This window comes from Leptinotarsa decemlineata, unplaced genomic scaffold (assembly GCF_025532065.1).
Source record: "Leptinotarsa decemlineata unplaced genomic scaffold, Ldec_3_MD MMD2_tig00078363_RagTag_RagTag, whole genome shotgun sequence".
Taxonomy (NCBI): domain Eukaryota; kingdom Metazoa; phylum Arthropoda; class Insecta; order Coleoptera; family Chrysomelidae; genus Leptinotarsa; species Leptinotarsa decemlineata.
In genome coordinates this window covers 1,951,820-1,973,935 of record NW_027412728.1, presented here as the reverse complement: position 1 = coordinate 1,973,935, position 22,116 = coordinate 1,951,820, and the positions used below count along the sequence as shown (strand labels likewise).

General features: G+C 34.1%; 2 protein-coding genes across 3 annotated transcripts in view; one reads left to right on the top strand and one right to left on the bottom strand.

Moving 5' to 3' along the window:
- LOC111507428 (integrator complex assembly factor Brat1) overlaps positions 1 to 22,116 on the top strand; it is a 121,900-nt gene that overhangs the window by 13,681 nt on the left and 86,103 nt on the right. The window contains exon 1 of one of the 2 annotated variants that reach the window (XM_023162722.2): positions 17,103 to 17,408. The exons of the other annotated variant lie outside the window; for it this stretch is intronic. The gene's annotated coding sequence lies outside the window, so the exon portion shown is untranslated. Of the gene's footprint in view, positions 1 to 17,102; positions 17,409 to 22,116 lie in introns of those variants that run through there. 2 annotated transcript variants of the gene reach the window in all.
- LOC141487107 (52 kDa repressor of the inhibitor of the protein kinase-like) lies at positions 9,869 to 11,587 on the bottom strand. Its single transcript, XM_074185904.1, has 3 exons — positions 10,367 to 11,587; positions 10,044 to 10,288; positions 9,869 to 9,894 (listed from the first exon to the last, which is right to left on the bottom strand). The coding sequence occupies exons 1-3, from the start codon at positions 10,468 to 10,470 to the stop codon at positions 9,869 to 9,871; spliced, it is 375 nt and encodes a 124-aa protein (XP_074042005.1). The 5' UTR covers positions 10,471 to 11,587.

Below are 22,116 nucleotides of genomic sequence, written 5' to 3'. Positions count from 1 at the left end.
ATGAAAGAGTTACATGGTTGTGTGTGTGTGTGTGTGATGAGTTCAAATGGCGTTGGTATAACCAATTTGCCAGTCTATTTCAACATGTAAAATTCCTACAATATTTTGATATTTCATAGATTCATAGTACATTCTTATTTATTTCTAAAGGTTACTATTTAGTTAGTACTAATGAGTTGTGTTTCTTTTTCTTCTCTATTTTTTATTTTTCTCTTACTATTTCATTCATTTTTCAATATTTGTTTCCATTTTGGTTTTTTTTCAACTATTATTTTTTTAATTTTTTTATTAATTTCTTGTTTTATGTGGGTTATCTAAGAATTTCAACATGTACACATTTTTCTCTTCTCTTTTTAATTTTCCTTTTGAAATTATTTTAAATTTTTTCCTTTCTTTTTTTTTTCTTCTTTCTGTTTTTCTTATTCACATCTTACAATATACGAATGGATTTACATTAGTTTGAGACGCGACTTATAAGCTAGCTGGTAGTCCTGTCAGTTTTATTCTACAATATACTCACTGAAAAGTAAAAAGTGAAATTATAATGGTTTGAATCATATATTACTGTCAAGAAAAAAATTAACACGATTTTCACTTCAATCTCGATTCTTCTCTATCTTTTTTGGTTGAAGCCCCAATTTTGTTCATGGTATAAAGTTCTCAATGACGTATAAATAAATGATGCCTCATCAAAATAACAAATAATTCTAGTATTAGGGATAAACATGTTTGACATTCATTTTTTGAATTGGAAAAGTAGCTTGAGATTGTCAGAATCCTCATATCTATTCCCCATTTTCCATTCATGAGCGAATTGTGATTCGTTCAGTTCATTTTTTATTATACTGAGCTATGGTCAGTAGAATCGAAAATTCTTTATGAAAAACCAAAAAATTCTTTTTGAAAAAAAAAATTTGAAAAAGTTATTTGAAATCTTCTCAAATAAGTTCATTTCGAATATTATGCAAATCAGAACTATTATGCAGGGTGTATCAATTTCACTAGTTCGGACTTCCATTGTCTACTATATAAAATGATTTGAAATCCCTGAAACAAGTAAAAAAGAATAATTAAAAAAGGATAGCTGAAAATAACAATTATATTAAGCAACAATAAACCTGAAATGAAATGATAGTGAAATAACCTACAAGTAAAAATATAATAATTGAATTAATAAAAATTAAAGGAATGAAAAAAAAATAATAAAAAAGTGTAGAGATTCCAAGTCACGTTAGTTCACGACGTTTCGATTGTTGGTATCTACAATCGTCTTCGGGTGATGACTGGACTGATTCCTCCGAGAGATGACTATTTATAGGTCGTTGAAATACTTTCACTTCCTCTGCTTTCCATTTTCCGCTTCACTGATTCCGTGAGAGATGATCGTTTTGGCGGGAGTTGGCCATTTTTCGTTTGATGATGGGTTTCCATATGTTTCGTATTCCTACGCTGGCCTGGCTGAATACGTTTTTGGACAACATGTATGCGGCTTCCTTAAATTTTTTCCTAAACCAATGTTCCTCTCTGTGCAAAATCTCAGCTTGGGACCACTCGATGTTGTGTTGATGGGTCCAAACATGGTCTGCTATTCCTGATTTGCTGGTTTCTCCTCGCTGTGTGTGCTTCTTGTGCTCGGCAATGCGAACATTCAATGGCCTCTTAGTTTCACCAATATAGGATTTTCCGCACTCACAGGGTATCCGGTAAATGCAATTCTTGGAATCGCAGTGCGCGTTTGGAAGCCTGGTTTTCGTGAGGCTGCTACGGATAGTGTTACCGGATCTGAAACAGGTTTTGATGTTGTACCAATTCTTCTTATCCTCTCCGAAAATCCTCTGATGTAGGGCGGTGAAGCACTGGTTGTGACGGCTTCTCTTCCTTGCGAGGCTCCTGCTGTCTTTTAGCCAAAGTCTTTTCTACCATCGCTTTGGAGTATCCATTCCACTGAAGATCATTTTTGATGATGTCGAGTTCCTTCTCGAGACCTTCCTTTGTATTACAGAGCCCAAAAGCACGGTCTAATAGAGTCTTGATGATTCCTCTTTTTGTCGATTGATGGTGGTTGGATTCGTGGTTCAGATACAGTCCCGTATGAGTGGGTTTTCGGTATACAGATGTTTCCCACTTAGTGTCGGTCCTCTTCACCAAAACGTCTAAGAATGGCAATTCGTTGTGGATTTCCTTCTCCATTGTGAACGTGATGGATGGTCTCACGCTGTTGATGTGTTTCAGGAAGGCGTCTAGTTCAGTATTCCCATGGTTCCATATTATGAAGGTGTCGTCAACATATCTCAACCAGACTCGAGGTTTCTTGTGGGCTTCTTCCCTAAAACAAGTTTTTACTTGTTTCAGGGATTTCAAATCATTTTATATAGTAGACAATGGAAGTCCGAACTAGTGAAATTCATCACGAAACATTGTCAATCACCTTCAAACAAACAGGGTGTATCACTTTAACTTCAACCACCCCAACATCTTTTTTATTGAAAAAATGTTCAAAAACTGTATTTGCTAATGTAAACTTTTCAAAGCAGTACCTACTTGTCTATAACCACTTGCGTCTGTTTTGAACAACTCACAACTACCTTAATGAAAAACCACAACGAAGGAAAGAAACACGTGTTGTATTTTTGTGAAACTGTTTGGTGAAAATCTCACAATAAAGTGTTATGGATTTTCATCAAGTATCGGCCAACTCCATCATATAGCAAGAGCTGAACTTCACTTTTGGAAAACAAGATACTGTAACGCTCGATCACACTACTATGTTGGGTAGTCACTGTGACAGTCCAAGAATTCGGCTCCGGGTAACTGAGTGAAGACAGGAGTGGGGGAAATATGCAAGTTAATTCACCCCTTCCGAATGCTTATCTGAACCCTGTTCCTAAATTACCAAATGAACTTAAGCACATCTGTCACAAAAAAATTGGTATAACGAACTGAATTGTCATCAATAAGAAAAAAATTACATAATGATCTGATTTATTATATATACGTCACGAAAATATCGTAAATAATATCTATGTACATACAATTTGTATTTGGAGTTGAAATATTATTAAGTCACGATCAAATGTGGTAGAAATTAATATAGGTTTCAAGATAACCAAAAGAAACCATAAATAACCCCAAAATTAAATAGCCGATAGCTTTGGATCCAGAGCGAAAGGTGCGTATCACGTATGTCAAACATAAAATAAAATCATCAGTATGAAACTAATTCCTACCCCTTGAACAATATATTGTCTATATATAAAGGTATTATGGCAAGTGGCGAGAAAATAAATATTAAAAAAAAAACGACGAATCATTCACTGTCTACTTGCGTGGCTTGGTATATCCTGAAGTGCCAAAGTCAAGGTTGAAGCCCCTGACTCCACTGAATTCAGGGTAAAAAAAAAACAAAGTCCTTCTTCTATAATTTTCCCACTACTGAGTAAACAGCTCTCATTTAGATTCGGCTAACGGATGTTTCAAATGAAATAAAAATGCAGCTTCCGCACTGCCCCATAAAACTCTAGGAAGAATTTATTTATTTACTTATTTATATATATTCGGGATACAAACAGAAAAAAATCCACTACAGTATCCACATAATTAAATCAACATTAAAATAGAGTAATATCTATACTACACATGTACACAGTGTCTAAAGTAAGGGATGAATTAAAATCAAATACAATAACAATAAAAACTGATTAATAGTTATTGACGAAATGTGTTGATTATAATTTATGAAAATAATATTTCAATATTTTTTTGGCAGTAAGCAAAGAAGTATTAAAAATATCGAAGTAGTTTGCGAGAGAATTACCCCATTTAACGCATCGGCATAGAGGAGAGTTCTGCGAACAGTTTGTTCTCTTGAAAGGTAAATGAAATAATTCATGTGCTCTCATTGTTCTATTTGGAATATTTGAGTGAATGATTGATAATAACGATGGACAATTTATTTTGTTTGTTATTATTTTTTGTAAAAATAAAATATCTGATATGTTACGCCTATGTTCCAACGATACTAACTGGAGGTCTCGTCTAATTCGCAAAGTATCACTGTTTTCAGTAATTCGAATACCTTGTTTGTAAGTTTAAAAATCGATTTTGGACACGTTCTAATCGATCGATGTATATATTATACTGTGGACTCCAGATGGTTGATGCAAACATTAACCTACTTAATACAAAAGCATTATAGAGATTTTGTATAGAGCTCTACTGCTCTTATTTATTACATAATCTATATGTTTATCGAAAATAAGTTTGGAGTCAAAAATAACTCCTAAATCTTTGAATGTATTAACTCGTGACAGCAAGATATTATTTATGTGATATGAATGTGTAAGAATATTTTTGTTGCGGGTGAATGATATTCAATTAAATTTGGAAAAATTGAGATATAATTCGTTTTGTTCACAAAATTCAAATAAATTATTTATGTCACTCTGAATTCTCAAGCAATCTGACAATGATTTTATTTGAAGATAAATTTTCAGATCATCAGCATACATTAAGAATTTGGCATTTTTAAAACATTGTTTAATGTTATTAATATAGATAATAAAGAATAAGGGCCCTAGATGGGACCCTTGTGGCACTCCAGAAGGTGTTGGATAAGGTTCAGATGAATAATCGTCTATAAAGATATATTGAGTTCTGTTTTTTAAATATGATTCGATCTATTTTAGCATCGCACCATTTACACCGACTTCAGCAAGTCTCCGAAGTAGTGTATTATGAGTAATTTTGTCAAGGGCCTTGCTGAAATCTGTGTAAATAGTGTCAACTTGAATTTTATTATCCAAATTATAATGTAAAAATTCAGAGTAACAAAATAGGTTCGATTCAAGAGATCGATTTTTAAAAAAGCCATGTTGCTCAGGTATAATAATGTTTTTAATTAAATGAAATATATATTTATAAATTAAGCGTTCAAATAGTTTTGGTATTATTGATATTTTACTTATAGGACGATAATTTTCAGTATTATCTTTCCTTCCGTTTTTAAAAATGGGTATTACTCTCGCAACTTTCCAACTGACAGGAAAATATCCACAACAAAGTGACATATTAAAAAGAATTGTTAGAGGAGTACATAAAGTATGAGCACAGTTTTTGCAGAAGATTGCAGGTATTTGATCAGGTCCTGAGCCTTTATTAACATCTAATTCTACTAAGCCTTGTTCTACTTCCTTTTTGCTTAGAATAATTCGTGATAAATTAGAATTATTGTCTGTTTCAGTAAATTGGTCCTGACAAAATGCATTTTGTTCATCAACAAAGACGCTTTTGAAGAATTTTGAAAATAAATTTGCTATCTCATGACAATATTTTGCTTCATGATTATTTAACTGCATTTTGTGGGGAATCTTGCTGACCGAGTGCTTTTTAATTGATGAAAAGTTCCAAAAACGTTTGGGATTATTTACTACGTCAGCCTCAACATTTAAAATGTAATTGTCGAAATCTCTCTTCATTAATGCTTTTGATCTAGCACGGAGAAGCGTAAATGAATTTAAATCATTTAAGTTCTTATACATTTTCCATTTTGTGTGAAACATATTTTTTTCTTTTATTAGGTTTATTAGTTTATTAGTTTACAAAATATTACGCTTAATTCAAAATTTGTTAGAACCAGCCCCCGTCTCCCCTACTTTAATAGTTGAGGCAGAATAGTATGAAGGAAACTGTCTACTTTTAAAAATTTTTGGAACGTTTTGATCAATTAATTTATTTACAATACAGTTGAATTTCTGAACGGAGGAATCAACTGAACCGGTATTTAAGATATCTTCCCAAGAAATATCAGCAAGAGAGTCGTTGATTCGAGTATAGTTCGCTTTTTTAAAATTTAAGAATAACGACGATACCGGTTTCAATTGCCTAGAATATGAAACTTCAAATAAAAATTCTATGCAAGGATGATGAGTGTTCCCTTTTACGAGTGGACAAGAGCATTGTTGTGAATTAGAAATATTAAATTCATTGCAAAGAATCAAATCCAAAATTTACTGTTCAAATTTCGAACTGAGTTAAATTGCATAAGATTTTCAAATGAAAAGGTATCAATTAAATCCGAATATTTTCTATCTACATTTGACGCTATCAAGAAGTTGTTCGCATCAGCCCAATTTGTTGTACTTAAATTAAAATCACCACAAAGAAGAAATATATCTCCTTCATTTAGGACAAGGGAATCGAGTTTTGATGAAAAATTTGCGATAGAAAGCTGATCATCTCCAGGCAGATAAATACAACACACAAAAATTCTAAATGATTCAAAATGTTAGCACACCCACATATCTTCTGCCTCACTTAAGTATTCAGTGACAATGGACGTTTTAAACTTATTTTTGGGTATGGCTACGAGTTCGGCCTTGCTCATCGGATCTACAATCGATACACTCCCATCGATTACCAGGTAGACTGTTAATGAGTCCGAGTTGGGCCACAGAACACCCTATCTATACAGAAGCGCAACTTGAACGGCGGCACTTTGATCTTTTGGGGTCAATTTTTCGTTACCTTGATTTAAAGCTTGGCTTGTATATTGTCATTTCTAGGCGGTAAATTCAAACTGTCGGTTGATATACATTTCAAGTGATACACCTTTGTGAACTTTCTAATCTTAGCATTTCTGCTTCTGAAGTGAAACTTGGACAGTTTCAATTTAATTTGAATATACAGCAGAAGATACAGGAAGGTCTAAATATTCCAGAACATAAAGTTCTTTTACCAAATTGGTCTTGAGGCTTCTTTGTTGATTAGCAGTCTACATTCATTATTCTTTAGTAAATAAACTCTTTTTGCACGTTTATTAACAGTACGTGAAGTAGATATGAACAACAATCACCTCTTATTTTGGTATGAGTGGAAAATACCACTGAAGTGATGTAGGCCTACCTATTTTAATGGTCAGATTTTTTATCAACTTATTTTTGCAGGAACGAACGTTTTTAACTACTCTGTTCATACTTTATCTGATATTAATGAAATTTATCAGCACAAAAACACCAGAACCTCAAAAAACAACTTTATTGTACCAAATATATATATATATATATATATATATATATATATATATATATATATATATATATATATATATATATATATATATTCTCAAACGACCGCAACAATTTTGTTACTTTATTCAGCAAACATATTGTAGAGCAACACAACAGAAATTGTTCAAAAAGAAGATGTTTGAAATAGATATTTTATCAGTTCTTATAATAATACATGCATGCATTTTTACATAAGTTTAACACTATATTGATCACAGATGATTTAATATAACAAATTTTCTGTTTTTTTTTCATTTTTGAGCCAATAGGGATTCTTTTCCCGAATTCCCTATTCGCATATTTAAGGGAATAGAATATCCTCATCCTAATAAACAAGGTAATTATATATTTCTTTGGAAAATTTGGGCACTCGTGCTGAAAATCAACATTTTTCATTTTATCATAGTAAATATGGGATATTCTATTCCCCTTACAAACTTCATCAAACATGTTGACAAAAATCTTTTCCAAATTATATATATACTCAATGAATTTTTCATTCGGTCTTCTTAGACCTCCATATAAACTCTTATTGTTGTCATAGGCCTTCAAATGTGTAAATAATTTTGCCATATCAAAATCTTCCGAATCTTTGGAAAATTTTATACATACCTGACAGCTGTGAACATTTAATGCTTTCTTTATTATATAACCGCAAACATATGTGAATGAATTTTGTACTGGCAATTCTTCATTTTTATAGCTATAATCCCCCACTGTAAGAGCACCTTCAGTGGATTGTTCTACATTATCTACAATGCGGGTATTAATATCTAATTGTTTTGAATCAGTAAGCAGGACATCGAAATCGTCAATACAATTTGCATTACCACTATTGAAGTAACTTTGGCAGAAAAGTTTTTTGAAAGCTCGTATGAATTGAACCGGTGTTGGGTTAATACAGTTGCCACCTTGCTGACGAATACTTCCAAAAAAGTTTTCCAGAGAATCTTGGTTCACACGTCTGGTTTTCAAATATTTAAACCCATCACCCTTCAGTATTTCCCATAATTGCTTCATACCATTAATTGTTATCAACCAGCAAGTTATGAATTTAACATTTGAAGTTATTTCTTTCCCCTCTTGATTGAATACTTTCAGTTTTTTCAAGAACATGATCATATCCTCCAAAAATTCATTTTGGTATTTATCACCCTCAAATACATTATTGAATCTATTTGGAGAATTCTTCACCGATGCATTCAATATATCAAACAAATTATTAATTTTTTCAATGAATTCAGCAGTATATATTGCATTGGGAGGTAGCCCACCTAGACTCACGTAAGTGTTCATGCCACTGGCAACTGTGTTACTGATTATTTGTGTTGCTAATTTAACTTTCATCTTCTCGAAGTTTGTAGGACTGATATGAGAGTAGGTGAGTTTAGGAGCATACCTAAAGGCCAATTTTTTGTCTTGTTCGTAAAAATACTTTATATGTGACCAAGAAGTTCTGTTTCCATCAAATTCGATGATATTTTTCAAGAGATTATTTCGAGTTGCTTTGAGTACATGAGGTGTATCAAATAAATATAAAATTTGTTTATCTCCTACCATAAATACTGGATTATCTGGTGTGACTCCAAGTTTTTTTGACAATTTTATGAAATTTGAACCCATATCACTTACAAAAGCACCAATAATGAAACCTATATTTGTTAACTTTGGTATGCATTCCTCTATAATTAATTTCAAGTCATCTGCCCTTAGAGTTTCATTAACGAGAAAATATGCCAAAGGTTGCTTCCAATTGAAGTAAAGTCCTCGTATCATAATAACAGTAGCATGATTTGCTGTTATGAATTCTTTGCTACCATTACCGTAATCTTGTAGCCCTACAATCTCATCACTTCCTGTGTTATAAAATAAATTGGATTTCAATGCCATTTCATCTACACACAAAAAACAATGTTTATCCTGATCCAACATGGCAGTGATTTTTTTCTCCAATGTTTTGAAAAGAGTTTCATTTTGCAATCCTGGCCTACAGACAACTTTCTGTGTGATATATTGCAATGAACGTTTACATGGTAAATGTAAAATTTTTGTAAAAAAATTGTATGCTCTTGGACCCAGGAAATAAAGTGTGAGGGCAAACTGCTTATACTCTGCAGTATATCTCCTTCCCTTTGCCTTTGTTGACTCCAGCCTAGCCTGTATTTTCACAATATCAGCAAGATTTTGAGATAGAAATTGGTCACAAATTTTGTCAAAATCATCAAGAGAGAACTTTTTCTTTGTATCCAAAGCTTCTCTGGCAGCATTTTTCTTCTTCATGTTCTTCAATGTCTGTCTGAGTTTCTGCTTCCGTGGAGTCTGTGAACTCAAAGAAGCTGGAGTTTGAGTCATTGCAGAAGGGGACATCATGCAGCTAGGAGTTTCCTCTGGCTCATCAACTTTTATAAGTAGATTCTCTGCAAAAAACATCCTATGAATGAATTGTAAATTTTTACAATTTTCGTGAATCGCAATAAACGACCCTTTGATATCGCATTTTTACCTGACATATTTGAGCATGGTGATTCTTCCATCTCAAAGGTTCCACAGCCTACGGATAGTTGCCCTGATGTGGATGGTTGATTCAAATACGAAGTTGGTGGAACTATTTGAATGTCTGAAAATCAAAGTTATTTTCAAATGATAGGTATGGAAAACAGTTACTATTTTGGTCTAATTTATAAAAACGTCTCCCATTCAGTGCCCCCCAGTTGAATATTGATCAATTTTGCTAAGGGAATTTTTGCGTTCGAACAGATATGCTGGTATGATGTCATGTGACGATCAATCTTCAATCCCAAGTATTAGACAAACTTTGCAATTTCTATATCTATTAAACAACAATATTTGCAAGTTCAGTACTAAAGACTCGTAATCTAACAGCTGAAATCAGTCTATTATTACAGATTGACAAAACCAGTTTTCTGATTTTTTATGTAATAATTTCGTGAAAGAGATTTGAATGTATGAAGTTCTTACCTGATGAAATATTAACTTTCACAGGCTTAACAGCTTCTTCTTCTAGAACACCAGCTTTTCGTTTGAAGTTATGGCCAAAAACTGTTGGGACTGCTTGAGGAATCAAATATTTCTTCAACTGGGATTTATTCAAAAACATGTTACTCTCAAAATGAAGTTCACACAAACGATAATGGCCATAAAGAGTTTCTGATGATTTGCCCAATAAATCTTCTCGATTGCAAGCTCTCAACCAATCTTTGGCTCTAAAAATGGTTTATTCATAAGTATTCAGGTGAAACGTTATTCAAAAATGCATTCATCCATGCGATAATAAACCATACCTTTCAATATCTTTAGGAAATCTAAAGAGAGACCTCGTCCTATTCCTTGATTTAGAGTCGCATCCTCGATAGGCACAAACACTTCCACCTCGGTAGCTAGCCATCCTTAGTTGTTGATAGTTGAGTGTATTATTGTTACTGTTCTAAGACCTAACCTCACTTACACAAATGACTAATGTGAGGTTGACAATATTCAAGCCAAGCTTGCGATTTAGCGGAAACGCTTCAGATGCGCTTCTGTATAGATAGGGTGTTCTGTGGTTGGGCTCTCGATATATCGGAGCATTTAGAATTTGCATGAAAAAAATTACCGCAAAAACCTGCACACTGAAGACCTGCGACTTTTTGGAATAAACTTGCTCGCACGCCTTACACTTTTTATTATTAGACATAATTAGATGATTTAAATTTGATTCGCTTTCGTTTTACTTCAAACACCGTGAATTTTCTAAATAGAAATACTAATTCAAAGAATTAGAATTTTTCCCATTTGAATAAAACCAAATGCATTTAGATACAAAAAAAAATTCCACTGGCCGTTAAAAATAATCGCTGCATGTATATTTTTTCCCAATAAACCATTACAAAATAATATAAACATAATGAATTGTTTTTTTTTCACCAGGACAACAGAAGTAATGATTCCATTCTTTTCAAGAAAAATTCGATGTTTCTTTCATTTTTATTTTACGAAATTCTGTGCTTTCCATGAAATCTGACAACTTCGCCGTGAAATATTTAACAAAACTATTCATATAAGTAATTTCTACGAAACTAAACTCAATAATGGAAATGAAACTGAATAATCATTTGGTAAAAAAACAGCACATTTCAGCTTACCGGTATAAGCTGAAAAACTGAGGAAAGAAAACATTAATTGTCGCCAATATTGTTCATTTTCCTTTCCTAGATTCTAAAATGAATATTCTCGGATGAAGTTCCATGTAAAAAAAATAAACTATTCAATTGAATTACCGGTCGAATGTTTCCCTGAACGGTAAATATGATGAGAATTTAAAAAATCCTAATACATATTTCGCTCGTGATTTCGATCGGAAGGTCAGGACAAAATCTATGCTGATAACGAATGGGACAAAAAGCAATTAAAAAAACATTCGGAGGACTGCAGAAATCGTGAAATTAATTTTTTACAAATCAACTTCGTAGCTACCATTCCTGATAAATAAAATTCACCTTTTGATGGAAAATAATTTCCTCCGAAATTAAAGAAAATTAGCATCCTTTTCCTAGCTAAAAAAAATTCTAACACAAATATTATTTGAAATTTCAACCAACTAACCGAATTTATTTTAAAATTACGAATAATCCGAATGAATTGTTTCCGATTCATTAAAAAAAATGTATAACCTTGTGATTATTCTCACATGTAAAAATAAGAAAATAAATTTACCACAAGCTCGTGAAAATCAAACAAGTATACGCTTATTATGATATATACAGAAGGAAAAACCATAATGAAACCTACCTTCAAGTTTCGGAAGGGTTTTTCAAAAATCCCAATCGGAATTTTATTTCACAATCTTTTGGGCAATGTCTTCAATTTTTCCAGTAAATTATCAACCGATAGTATGGTGAATACCAACTGAAGAAAGTTATGAAACGACAACAGGTCCTATATAGAGGAAGGAAAAAGTACATAAGTTGAAGGTCCACAATGGCGATGCTGAAAAGTCGGGGAAGATTTGGTGTCATTTACGCGAAGTTCTTTCATCCTCCAAAGAGAGTGAAAGGCCAATTTACATCAAATACTATACCCAAGCAAGCACTGTTTTCACTATGTGAAGACCCTCGGAAATAATCCTCAAAGAGATGTTTCTATAAACAAATTTTCCAGGCGGGTCTTCTTCGAACTTTCACAAAGTAACCTCAAAAATGGAATCCGTAGGATCATCATATTGAAACGGAGTTTTATGAATTCCAGCGCATGACCATACGTCATGGACAGGTGTGATGAACCAATGGGCAATCGAATGGAGCTGTTTCAGAATTTCAAATCATTTAAATGCATTTTCCAAAGTGGAACAATCTACTGAACGATTAGAAAAGGAAGGATTAATACTATGGGGAATATTTCCTCCCAGAGACAATTCCGCTAAGATATTCAAAATATAATATGAAATGAAATATCAACATTCCTTCAGGGATACGGTAGTTGATCTTTAATTATGACCTCTACTACTAGGTATGTTGCAAGTATGAAAATATATTTTCATAGGGATCGGTTCTACAAAAAAAACTTAAAATGTGCAAGATTTCGCCAATAGGATGCCGAAATATACTTAAAAAGAGTTTGAAAGGGATATTTAAAGATTGGAGCACGGTAGTACATCGCACTCTATCTACATTGGAAGTACTTCGAAACTAATTGGAAAGGTACTGTCTATTAATTTAATGAAAGCAAACAACAATAGTTCAAATATGTAATCTTACGGCCCACCAGTTTACAAACGAAAAGGAGAGAGGGACCTACGGGTGCTTGAAAATTGTTATTCTGGCGTTTACGAATGATTATACCTTGTGAAACAAATTGGTACCGTTACAATACAAAGAGCATTTTTGGGAAAGAAAGTTTTTGGCTTTCTACTACTCCATCTGATACAAAAAAAGGGATGAGAGAATCTTCAAAGAAAGGAAGGAAGTAATCAATTTGAAAATAAGTAACTCTATACATGGATGTGTAGATCATGCAAAGAAGTAACTTTCAGACACAAACTGAAATAAAGTCCTCCTGAAACAGCTACTTTCATATAAACATTGAATTACACGAAAAAAAAAATTCTTTCGAAACAAATACTTCTATATGAACACTGAATTATACAGGAGATACTTTTCTCTGCTCAGTTTGTATATCAAACATTTGTTGTGGAATAAGAATCAGATATCATTCACATGAGTTCTACTTTGAATGAATGGTAATAAATTGTACTCACATGGAACACTGTCACCCTCACTGGTATACACCAATGTTTCGCCTTAAGACACTTGCCCTAAGGCTCTTCAGCACCAAGTTGGATAACATTATAGAAAATACACACACTTCATTCATGAATTACGATTTTGAATATCACGGAATAAGCTTGATCTGCTTATGTCATCGATGATATCGTAATGACATTCATTCACCTATTTGATTTAATCCCAGCCAAGAGGAATCTTATTTGAATTAAAGGGGTTATATTTTTAGGAGTGATCAATTTTTGGGAAAGAAAGTTTTTGGCTTTCTACTACTCCATCTCCATCTCTACTACTCCCTTTTTTTGTATCAGATGGAGTAGTAGAAAACCAAAAATTTTCTTTCCCAAAATTAATCACTCCTAAAAATATAACCCCTTCAATTCAAACAAAGAGTATGTTTATAGAAAAATCAGAGATTGAAGAAGAAACTATTTCGAAGAAATGAAGAAAACCAGACACTGGAAACATCTATTTTTTATTCGGATGAAACATGGGTCAATGAGAGTCATACCGTCTCGAAGGTTTGACAAGAATGGAACATCAAAACCCTAAAGTGTATCTCTCAGTATAGCCACACTTTTCTACTTCTTGAAAATGACTTCAAAGTCGAAGCCGAAACGTCGAACAATGCAAAACTTTAAACGCGGTTCAACCCGAAATTCAGATATTCAACCGCAGAACTATTCTATTTGTATACTTATCTGATGACGTTTCGAAGACTATCCATCTTCATCAATCCTACGATCAATTTGATATTATCAGTGTCAATGATAATAATATCAAATTGATATACATCAAAAGACGAATTATAACTACAAATCATAATGTTTTGATTCAAATAGGTTGGATGAAGAAAATGTATAATCTTTCAAACGTCACGTTTGTATTGTATTCTACAGTTGTATTTAGTTTTGAATTAAATATTCTGATCATTTTATAGATCTGTAGAAGGTACCACTACTCAGTAAAAACTATTTCAAAATATAAATTGTCCTCGAAATGAAAATATTTGAACAAAGTTAGTTTTCACAATATTCCAGTTATCTCCGCATCATACAGAATATATCATTGGAAAATTTATATTGATACCACCACTGTAGGAATTTCCTGATGTCACTCATTTCTTCGTTTCTCTTTCTAAAATTCTACGTTTGAGAAATCCTACCGACTGCGCCAATTATTATATTCGAGTTTCTCGGATATAGTTTCTAAAAAAGCCATTCATTTCATAAAATAGTAAGATACAATAATAACTAATCGATTTAAAACACTTCGTTTCCTGGTTTTAAAGCATCTCCTCACTTTGGACGCCTTTGTCTTCTATTCTCAGATGTGCTGAATTCAAGGTATGCAATATTGCTGAATTGATGGTTGAGTGGAAGTCGAACTGAAACTGTGTAGTTCTTACGACTTAGTACTAAACATTGAGTCATTGTACTATTTCATATAACATGAATATAAACAAAAATGAAACAGAAACGAAAAGCTGCGAATTGACGCAGTAACAGTGTGCTCGACTGACGATCCATAGCTCGTAAGTTCGAATCCCCCCGCTAGAACGAATATTTTTTTTGCAAGAATTTCTGACAAGATTGCGCGTCATGATGCGTCATGATTGCGTCATGATGCATGTCCAAAAAATACAATTCGATTGAAAGTGTATTGATTCCAAATTGCATGAAACTGTTTGGTCACTTGGTCAGAGACACATCTGTTTTTGAGTTCAAAGAAGTGAAATTCATTTCTTGTAAACATTAAAGTAGCAAAAATTAAACTCTGCTCAATCTTGTGTATCTTCAAGTACACTATTTTTGTATCAAGTACTGTATTGTATATTGTATGTTATATACTCAAACAACGATATAACATGTTCAATAAAAAATAATATGCTAACATAGGCGTCGGCATATTGTTTTTTAGTGGTAGTTTTTCAGTTACTTATTCTTACAATCATAGCAATTGATCACCCTATGAAAAAGTTATCTCAACTGAATTTTTTCACCAAACACAAATAATCACACCGAATTCTCGTCAAACATATATTTACAAAATAAAAGGAGCCAAAAAATTGCTAGAAAAATCAAAATTTTTCTTCGCTATAATCGGCTGAGGTGAAATCATCATCGGGTTGAATAACGATCGGATTTATGGAACTTTGCACATAATATTTGTTCTCTCCTTTCATAACGTGGGCCACACAGTTCTTCCACACATCACTATTACCTACTTCATTCACCACTCGCCTTATATTGTCAAGCACTACAGCATTCAAAGTCGATGACTAATTACATTTCCGCAAGCTTTCTATCATTGTGGCCCAAACCATTTCAATTGGATTGAACACACAATAGTATAGAGGCAAACGTAAGAGAATATGACCACGTGTTTCCCACATCGAACCAATAACATACTCTTTTTTGAAATTACGTTGTTTCACGGTCGCCAGTAATACCTTTTTCGTTGGGATCTTTTCTGATATTTCCATGTCATGATTTCGCACGAAATCAACAATATCTGCTTCTTTGTGTTATTGTTTGGTATTGTAGTCAATAACCGACAATTATACGAAGCATTATCCATAACAATAACTGAGTTTGGAGGAATATTTGGGAGAAGCTGCTCACTGAACCAGATTTCGAATGAAGCCGCAGTCATATCTTCGTGGTAATCGGCAGACGAATCTTTTATATTTTTGGCCGACAGAAGCAAAACGTTAGGTACGAAACCACTTTCATTCCCATCATGCAAAATTATAACACGTTTTCCCCTTGAAGGAGGTGTGTTCAAAGCACAATACTTGGTTTCGTCTACCCAGCTATATTTGACAACATCATGGGTGTCAAACCAAGTTTCGTCGAGGTAGATTATATGTCTGCTGGATTCTCGGTAGCTTTTCATTCGCCTCAAATATTATTGTCGGAGTTGAACAATGCTTGTCGATTCCATCATGACCATCCGTTTGTTCAATTTTTTATATTTGAAACCACAAGACAATAAGACCCCTCGTAGAATTTCTAAAGATTTGTAATTGTATTCGGGATAGTCGAGTAATTTATACCAAATCATTTCCAAGGTTGGTACTTAATTATTTTGGTATATACCATAAATTGTTCGCCGAATGACATCTTTTGTAGCACCATCAACGTTTGCGAATTTTTTATTCCTTTGTTTTCGTTTCATTGCATGGTCAATGACATCCCCTATTTTAATGACTCGAAGAACTGTCGAATGAGATAGTTTCCTCAACTCGCATATTCTATTCACAATAGCATTCTGTGAAGTGTGACAGTTTTCCTTCTTCAAGCATTCATGAATATTTAAAATTACTTGTTGAACTTAAACATGTAAGTCCTTATTTTCAAATTCCGGATCCCTGTCGATTGGCACAGATTCCTCACACGTAATGTTATCATTTGTTTCAAAATCTATTAATGCCATATCTATTGTTGACAAATTAATTTGTATATTTGGGTATATAAACAGCTAACCCTTGTCTTTAGATTCAGTATCAATTTGCTTCTCCTAAAGATGCTTACTTTGTTAGCGAAACGCGCGTCGAGTGCAAAAATATCAGTTTGGTGTTAGGGTAATTGATCTCTAGAAAAAGTATTCAAAAATCAGTTTGCAAAACCACCCACTACCTCACCTAACCCTACAAACACACGACACTGATAAAGAAATATTGTAAAACGACAAAAAATTAGTATTCAGCCAGTCCAGCTAGCCGAGCCTTTACTCCTCAACTATTGCCATTCCAATTGGGAATGGATAAACTATATGAGTTATGCTTTATCAAAAACCTAAAATGGAATTGATAAAAAATAGATATTTTTTTGCATTTCAGTGGATAGTTGAACAGTTATCGCTCTCACTCTCCAGGTGTTTTTATCAAGACTCTCGATTTGTCCCGTTATCAATTAAAATATGATTATGATATTTGCTCAGTATATTACTCAAACGTAGTGGAAAATTGTTTTGTGTGTGAAAATTTGTGAGTGCTTTCTGTTGTTACACGAGTTATATTTCAAATTGTTGACAGGAATTGTTTCAGTAAATACAGAATAAGGTGAGTTCAATACATATTTACCCAAGTATACCGAGAGAATGCTGCCTCAGAGTTGGTTACTCTCAGTATGAAAATTCAATGATTATCAATTAAAAAAAACGTTATTTCAAATGTTTTTTGTACTGTGAGAAATTAGTGAACTCCTACAATTTTGGTTCGGGCCACAGACTTTATTTGGGTTTACAAACTTCACTTACGATTTCACTATAATGAAACTACTGACAAAACTGCTGCTCGCGTAAAATGTGATTCATATAGGCGTATTCAGGTTCGCAGTTTGAACGATTCTAGGACGTAGTTACCCAGCTAACTATTGAGAGAAGACCCGCGCAAAACTTTCCAAATCTGTTTTGTGTGAATACATCTGACAGTTCGAAAACTCTCAAAATAGCGAACCCGAATTCGCCTTGTCAGTCCCAGAGCTATTTACAAATATTTAGTATTTTATTTGTAATTGTTTTTAAACGACCCCTCAATAGATAGTCCAACCTTGAATTTTTTATGAGAGAAACTTTTTAATTAAAAAAAGTTTTTGGGACATTTTGAAATTTTCATATCTTCGAATTGAATATTTGAGATCAAGATCAAGATCAAGATCTTCAGATGATGTGGTGCTGCAGGTTTTTCCGGGTTTTCCTGCAGCTGAAAAAGCAAATGCGCCACTGGAATCAATGAAGTCGCCCCGGAGCGCCAATTAATTTTTATTGTTGTATTTATTTTATTTTTATCGTTGTTTTAACACATTGTAATTTGAGAAATTGTCAAATAAAAAACCAGATCGATTATTCGGGTCTCAATGACTGTTGGAAAATTGTTTTTTAGATTAACAAAAAATTATTTTCAAGGCACGCTGGCGTTTTGAGAGGGTAGATTAGATGCTGAGATACAAATAATTACAAAAATCCAGATCAATTTGATGAAAACTTTCCACCGTCAGGACGATCAAGGAAGTTCCATATAAGTGCGGGTGAACAGCATTATACGTAGCTTGACCCCCCATGCCCTCTCCCGGGTTGAATGCCCTGAGTTGAGATCTTCCCCACACGGTTACTGTGTGCAGAACATCCCATCTCGTCCATCCACCCCCGCTCCTCTGGAGCGGTCCCCAACTTACTGATGGGTACTTCAGCAAGATTGACATCTGACCTTCTCCGACACGTGAGGTGTGACATACCCCAGCCGTAGGAAATTCCATATAACTTTTCGAAATTGGCGCCACAGCGTCGGATATATTCAGTAGCTTCCGCATATAGCCACCACTCTGATATTCTTCTTCTTCTTTTTTCTTTATTGGCCGCTGCTTCCTATTCAGGCGCAATTGGGTCCAGCTCAATACTTGGGGTTGTCTTTCTCCAAGCTAAGCCCATGAACAACCCATTAAATTTGTTCAGTTCTTCTATACAATTTGTCCACTTCTTAGTATTGTGTGTCATTATCTTCATGTGCTTCAAAGGTTAGTAGGTTGACAAACACCTCGAATCAGTCGTCGTTTGACGTATGTCTGGACCATGCTGAAATGAACTGCAAATCTTGCGTAAAAATGGCAAATATTGATGACCTATAACTTTTTTTTATGATTTTCGATAATATTTTTTTTATGTCTGATGTATGATGTTTTATTATCTGTTTGAACCAGCAATTTGATATTAATTTAGTCGTTTTATGTGCAAAAGACTTCTTCGAGTAAATCTATTCCTTCCAACCCATTGTTTTAGTAAAGACGGAATATAACGATTTTTTGCTCGTTTTGGTAAATCTAAAATTATTTTATTGCAAAAAAAATATCACAGTATGAAATTTTCATAACAACAATGTTGATATTCAAAAAAATGTCAATTTTAACAGAAAAATTATATTGGGGTCTCACACACCCCACGTGTCTATAAATGTTACAGGAGTCCACATATCGGACGCAGGGTTGAAAAAGCGATCGCGGTCGAGTATTTCTTGTTGAACCTGAAAAGAAAGTGTTTGTTATCTGTTAGAGAAAGTTTTATACTTACCGGAACCACCTGACAGCGACTCTCGGAGATGTTCGTTGGTTATGCTTGGTTGGCCTTCTATGCTTGTCTCTCCGTCGATATCTGGGGTCATCCCTGTTTAGTGCATTGTGTAGATTGCTCAGCGCTGGATTGTCGTGCACTCGAATTCTGTCAAACGCGTCTTCTGCGTGTTGTCTCATATATGTGTCTACGTAATGTATGTTCAGGTCGAGATCCTGAATTATGTACCTATTCGGTACATATCTTGGAGGGTTTACGGTGGCCCTTAGGCACGCGTTCATAAACGACTGGATCTGTGTTCTGTATGTCGCTGCGCACTGGCCCCAGGCACATTTGAATATTGCATGGAAGCCGGGTAAACTGCTGCACAACGATGGCACTGATTCAAGGTATGATTTTCTTACATTTATACACCTTTTTTTCGTTTCCAGTGCCATATTCCATGGAAATCTCGAGATAGTCGCTCTCAAGATAATTGATGTTTCCTAACACGGTCATTGAGATGTCTCTATCATTATTTCCCATCATTATATTTGTTTTGGAAACAGCATGGGTTTATTGTGGCTCACACCTATTCACACTCGACCGAATAAACTCAGCTTCTTAACGAATCCGATTAGTTTGTATGGTGAGTGGTTCTTCAGGTCAGATGGTAAGAGTACAGCTCTGCCGAACTCTAAAAACCTGATTCGGTCCCCAGCGGGGCAGGCACAAAGTATGTGTTCTGCTGTTTCATCATTTTCCAAACAGAGGCGACACACACTATCTTCCGATAGTCCGAGTCGCTGCATATAATAATTCAAATGACAGTGACCTGTAAGAAAGCCTGTTAGACATCGTAGTTCATCCCTACTATAGTCCAACAACTGTTTGGTATCAAGCTTCGAAGTGTGAATAAACACCTTGGAGTAAGCCAATCCTGCAAGATTCTGCCAGAAGTCTATAAATCTTCTTGCCATCCAGGTGTTCAACCTTTGTTTGGCAAAGACCGAAGTGATTTGTGATGGCAGTAAATGATTTTTCTGATAACGACCACTCTGTATCTTTTTCTATTATGCGTGACTCCTTATCTGCCCGGAAATTCTTCTTTGAATTGATGTAGGAGGCGAAGACCCAAATATTACGAATCTCGCACCACTGCCATATTTCACTGGCAAGAAGACTCAATTTTGGGAACTGAATGCTCCCCATTCTATTAATATATGACACTGCCGTCGTGTTGTCTGCTCTAATCGAAATACCCGGAGGAGGCAATGTAGCTTCGTTCTCCAACTCACTAGGGTATTTATCCAAACAGGAAGGTGGCTGCGGGATAGATATCTCGGAGCTATGGGGCACTGGACGTATAGCTGAGTCAAGATTAGGACAACTTATGTTTCTTTTGTTTTTTGAATTGAATCCCTTTACGTCAACTGAGGAGAAGTAGCAGTCAGTGGTGTGATTTTTCTGCTCATCCCATATCATAGGAATTCCAAATCGAAATGCATTTTTCTTTCCCTTAAACCACAAACGAAGATCTTCTTCGCATCTTCTACACACCTTATGCGGGGCCCATGGTTTATCTTGATCACCAATTTTTAATTTGAAGTAGGCAAAATGAACTTTCCTTACAAAATCACTTATATTTCTCTATTGACTTTTAATAGCGAATTCACCACAGATATAACAAAAACTGTTTGGAGAAATAACACAACCCCTTGTAGCCATGATTAACAGACAACAGCACTGTTCACTCGAATATCAGTATGTCTACTGAGAGCTTTTCTTTGTTTCAAGCGATATACACTAGGCGTCAATTGAAGGTATAAATGCGACTTAATATGCTAGAACTTATTTTGCGCCAAAATAACGGGAAAAGATTGTAGCAGAGAATAAAAAACGAGAAAGCAAATCAAAGAAGAAATGATTACCGCTATTATTAATTAAAAATTATGTGTTTAAATTTTAGTTTGCATATAATTGTGTAAAAGTGTACGTCATTTGACTTGTCTCAACATGTTAAAACATTCCCTGTCTCACCAACAGCTCAGGTTGTTTTTCTCCATTATCAAATAAAAATCATATAGGTTTATTACCAATGAACATAGATACTGCAATATACATAAAAACTTATGTGATATAATAATTTGAATATTTTTTCTGTTTTTGGGAGATCAAAATCTGTAAGAAAATGTAAAAAAATCCTTTGCAGGAATAATCCTATACTTCACTGGAAGCTGCTTTTCTGCTGAACATATTGAAAAGCTTTTGGTTATATATCGTGGAGACAAAGGTTTAATGAAGTTGGAGAAATCAACGACAAATAATTCAATTTGCTTTGAACCTCATATCAAATCATGTTTTTCTAAATCTGCTGCAACATCTCGACATTTTTAGAGTTCAGTAGCCTGGTAAGTTTGTAATATTATTGTGGACCAGATTTAATAACTTTTGGAACAACGCTGGTGAGCAGAAATAGAATTCGTTAAATGTCTGATTTGTCACGAAATTTTTTTTATTAATTTTTGACAAAATGTATTCGAATAAGGAAATATCGTCATTTCGTTCGATATGAGACTAAAATATAATAACAATCAACAAGGTCATATAAAATTGAGCAGTTACGTTTAATATACAAACCTTTTTCTGTAACAAATTTTCAGGACAGAATTTCGATCGACTACAAGATGAAAATGTTGCCTCCGTTTCTAATTCCTTAATTGTAT

Coding starts and splice junctions, on each gene's coding strand:
- LOC141487107 (XM_074185904.1), bottom strand. CDS start 10,470: ATGGCTAGCTACCGAGGTGGAAGTGTTTGTGCCTATCGAGGATGCGAC. Junction 10,289..10,366: donor TTTCCTAAAGATATTGAAAG/GTATGGTTTATT, acceptor AACCATTTTTAG/AGCCAAAGATTGGTTGAGAG. Junction 9,895..10,043: donor GAAAGTTAATATTTCATCAG/GTAAGAACTTCA, acceptor GTTGTTTAATAG/ATATAGAAATTGCAAAGTTT.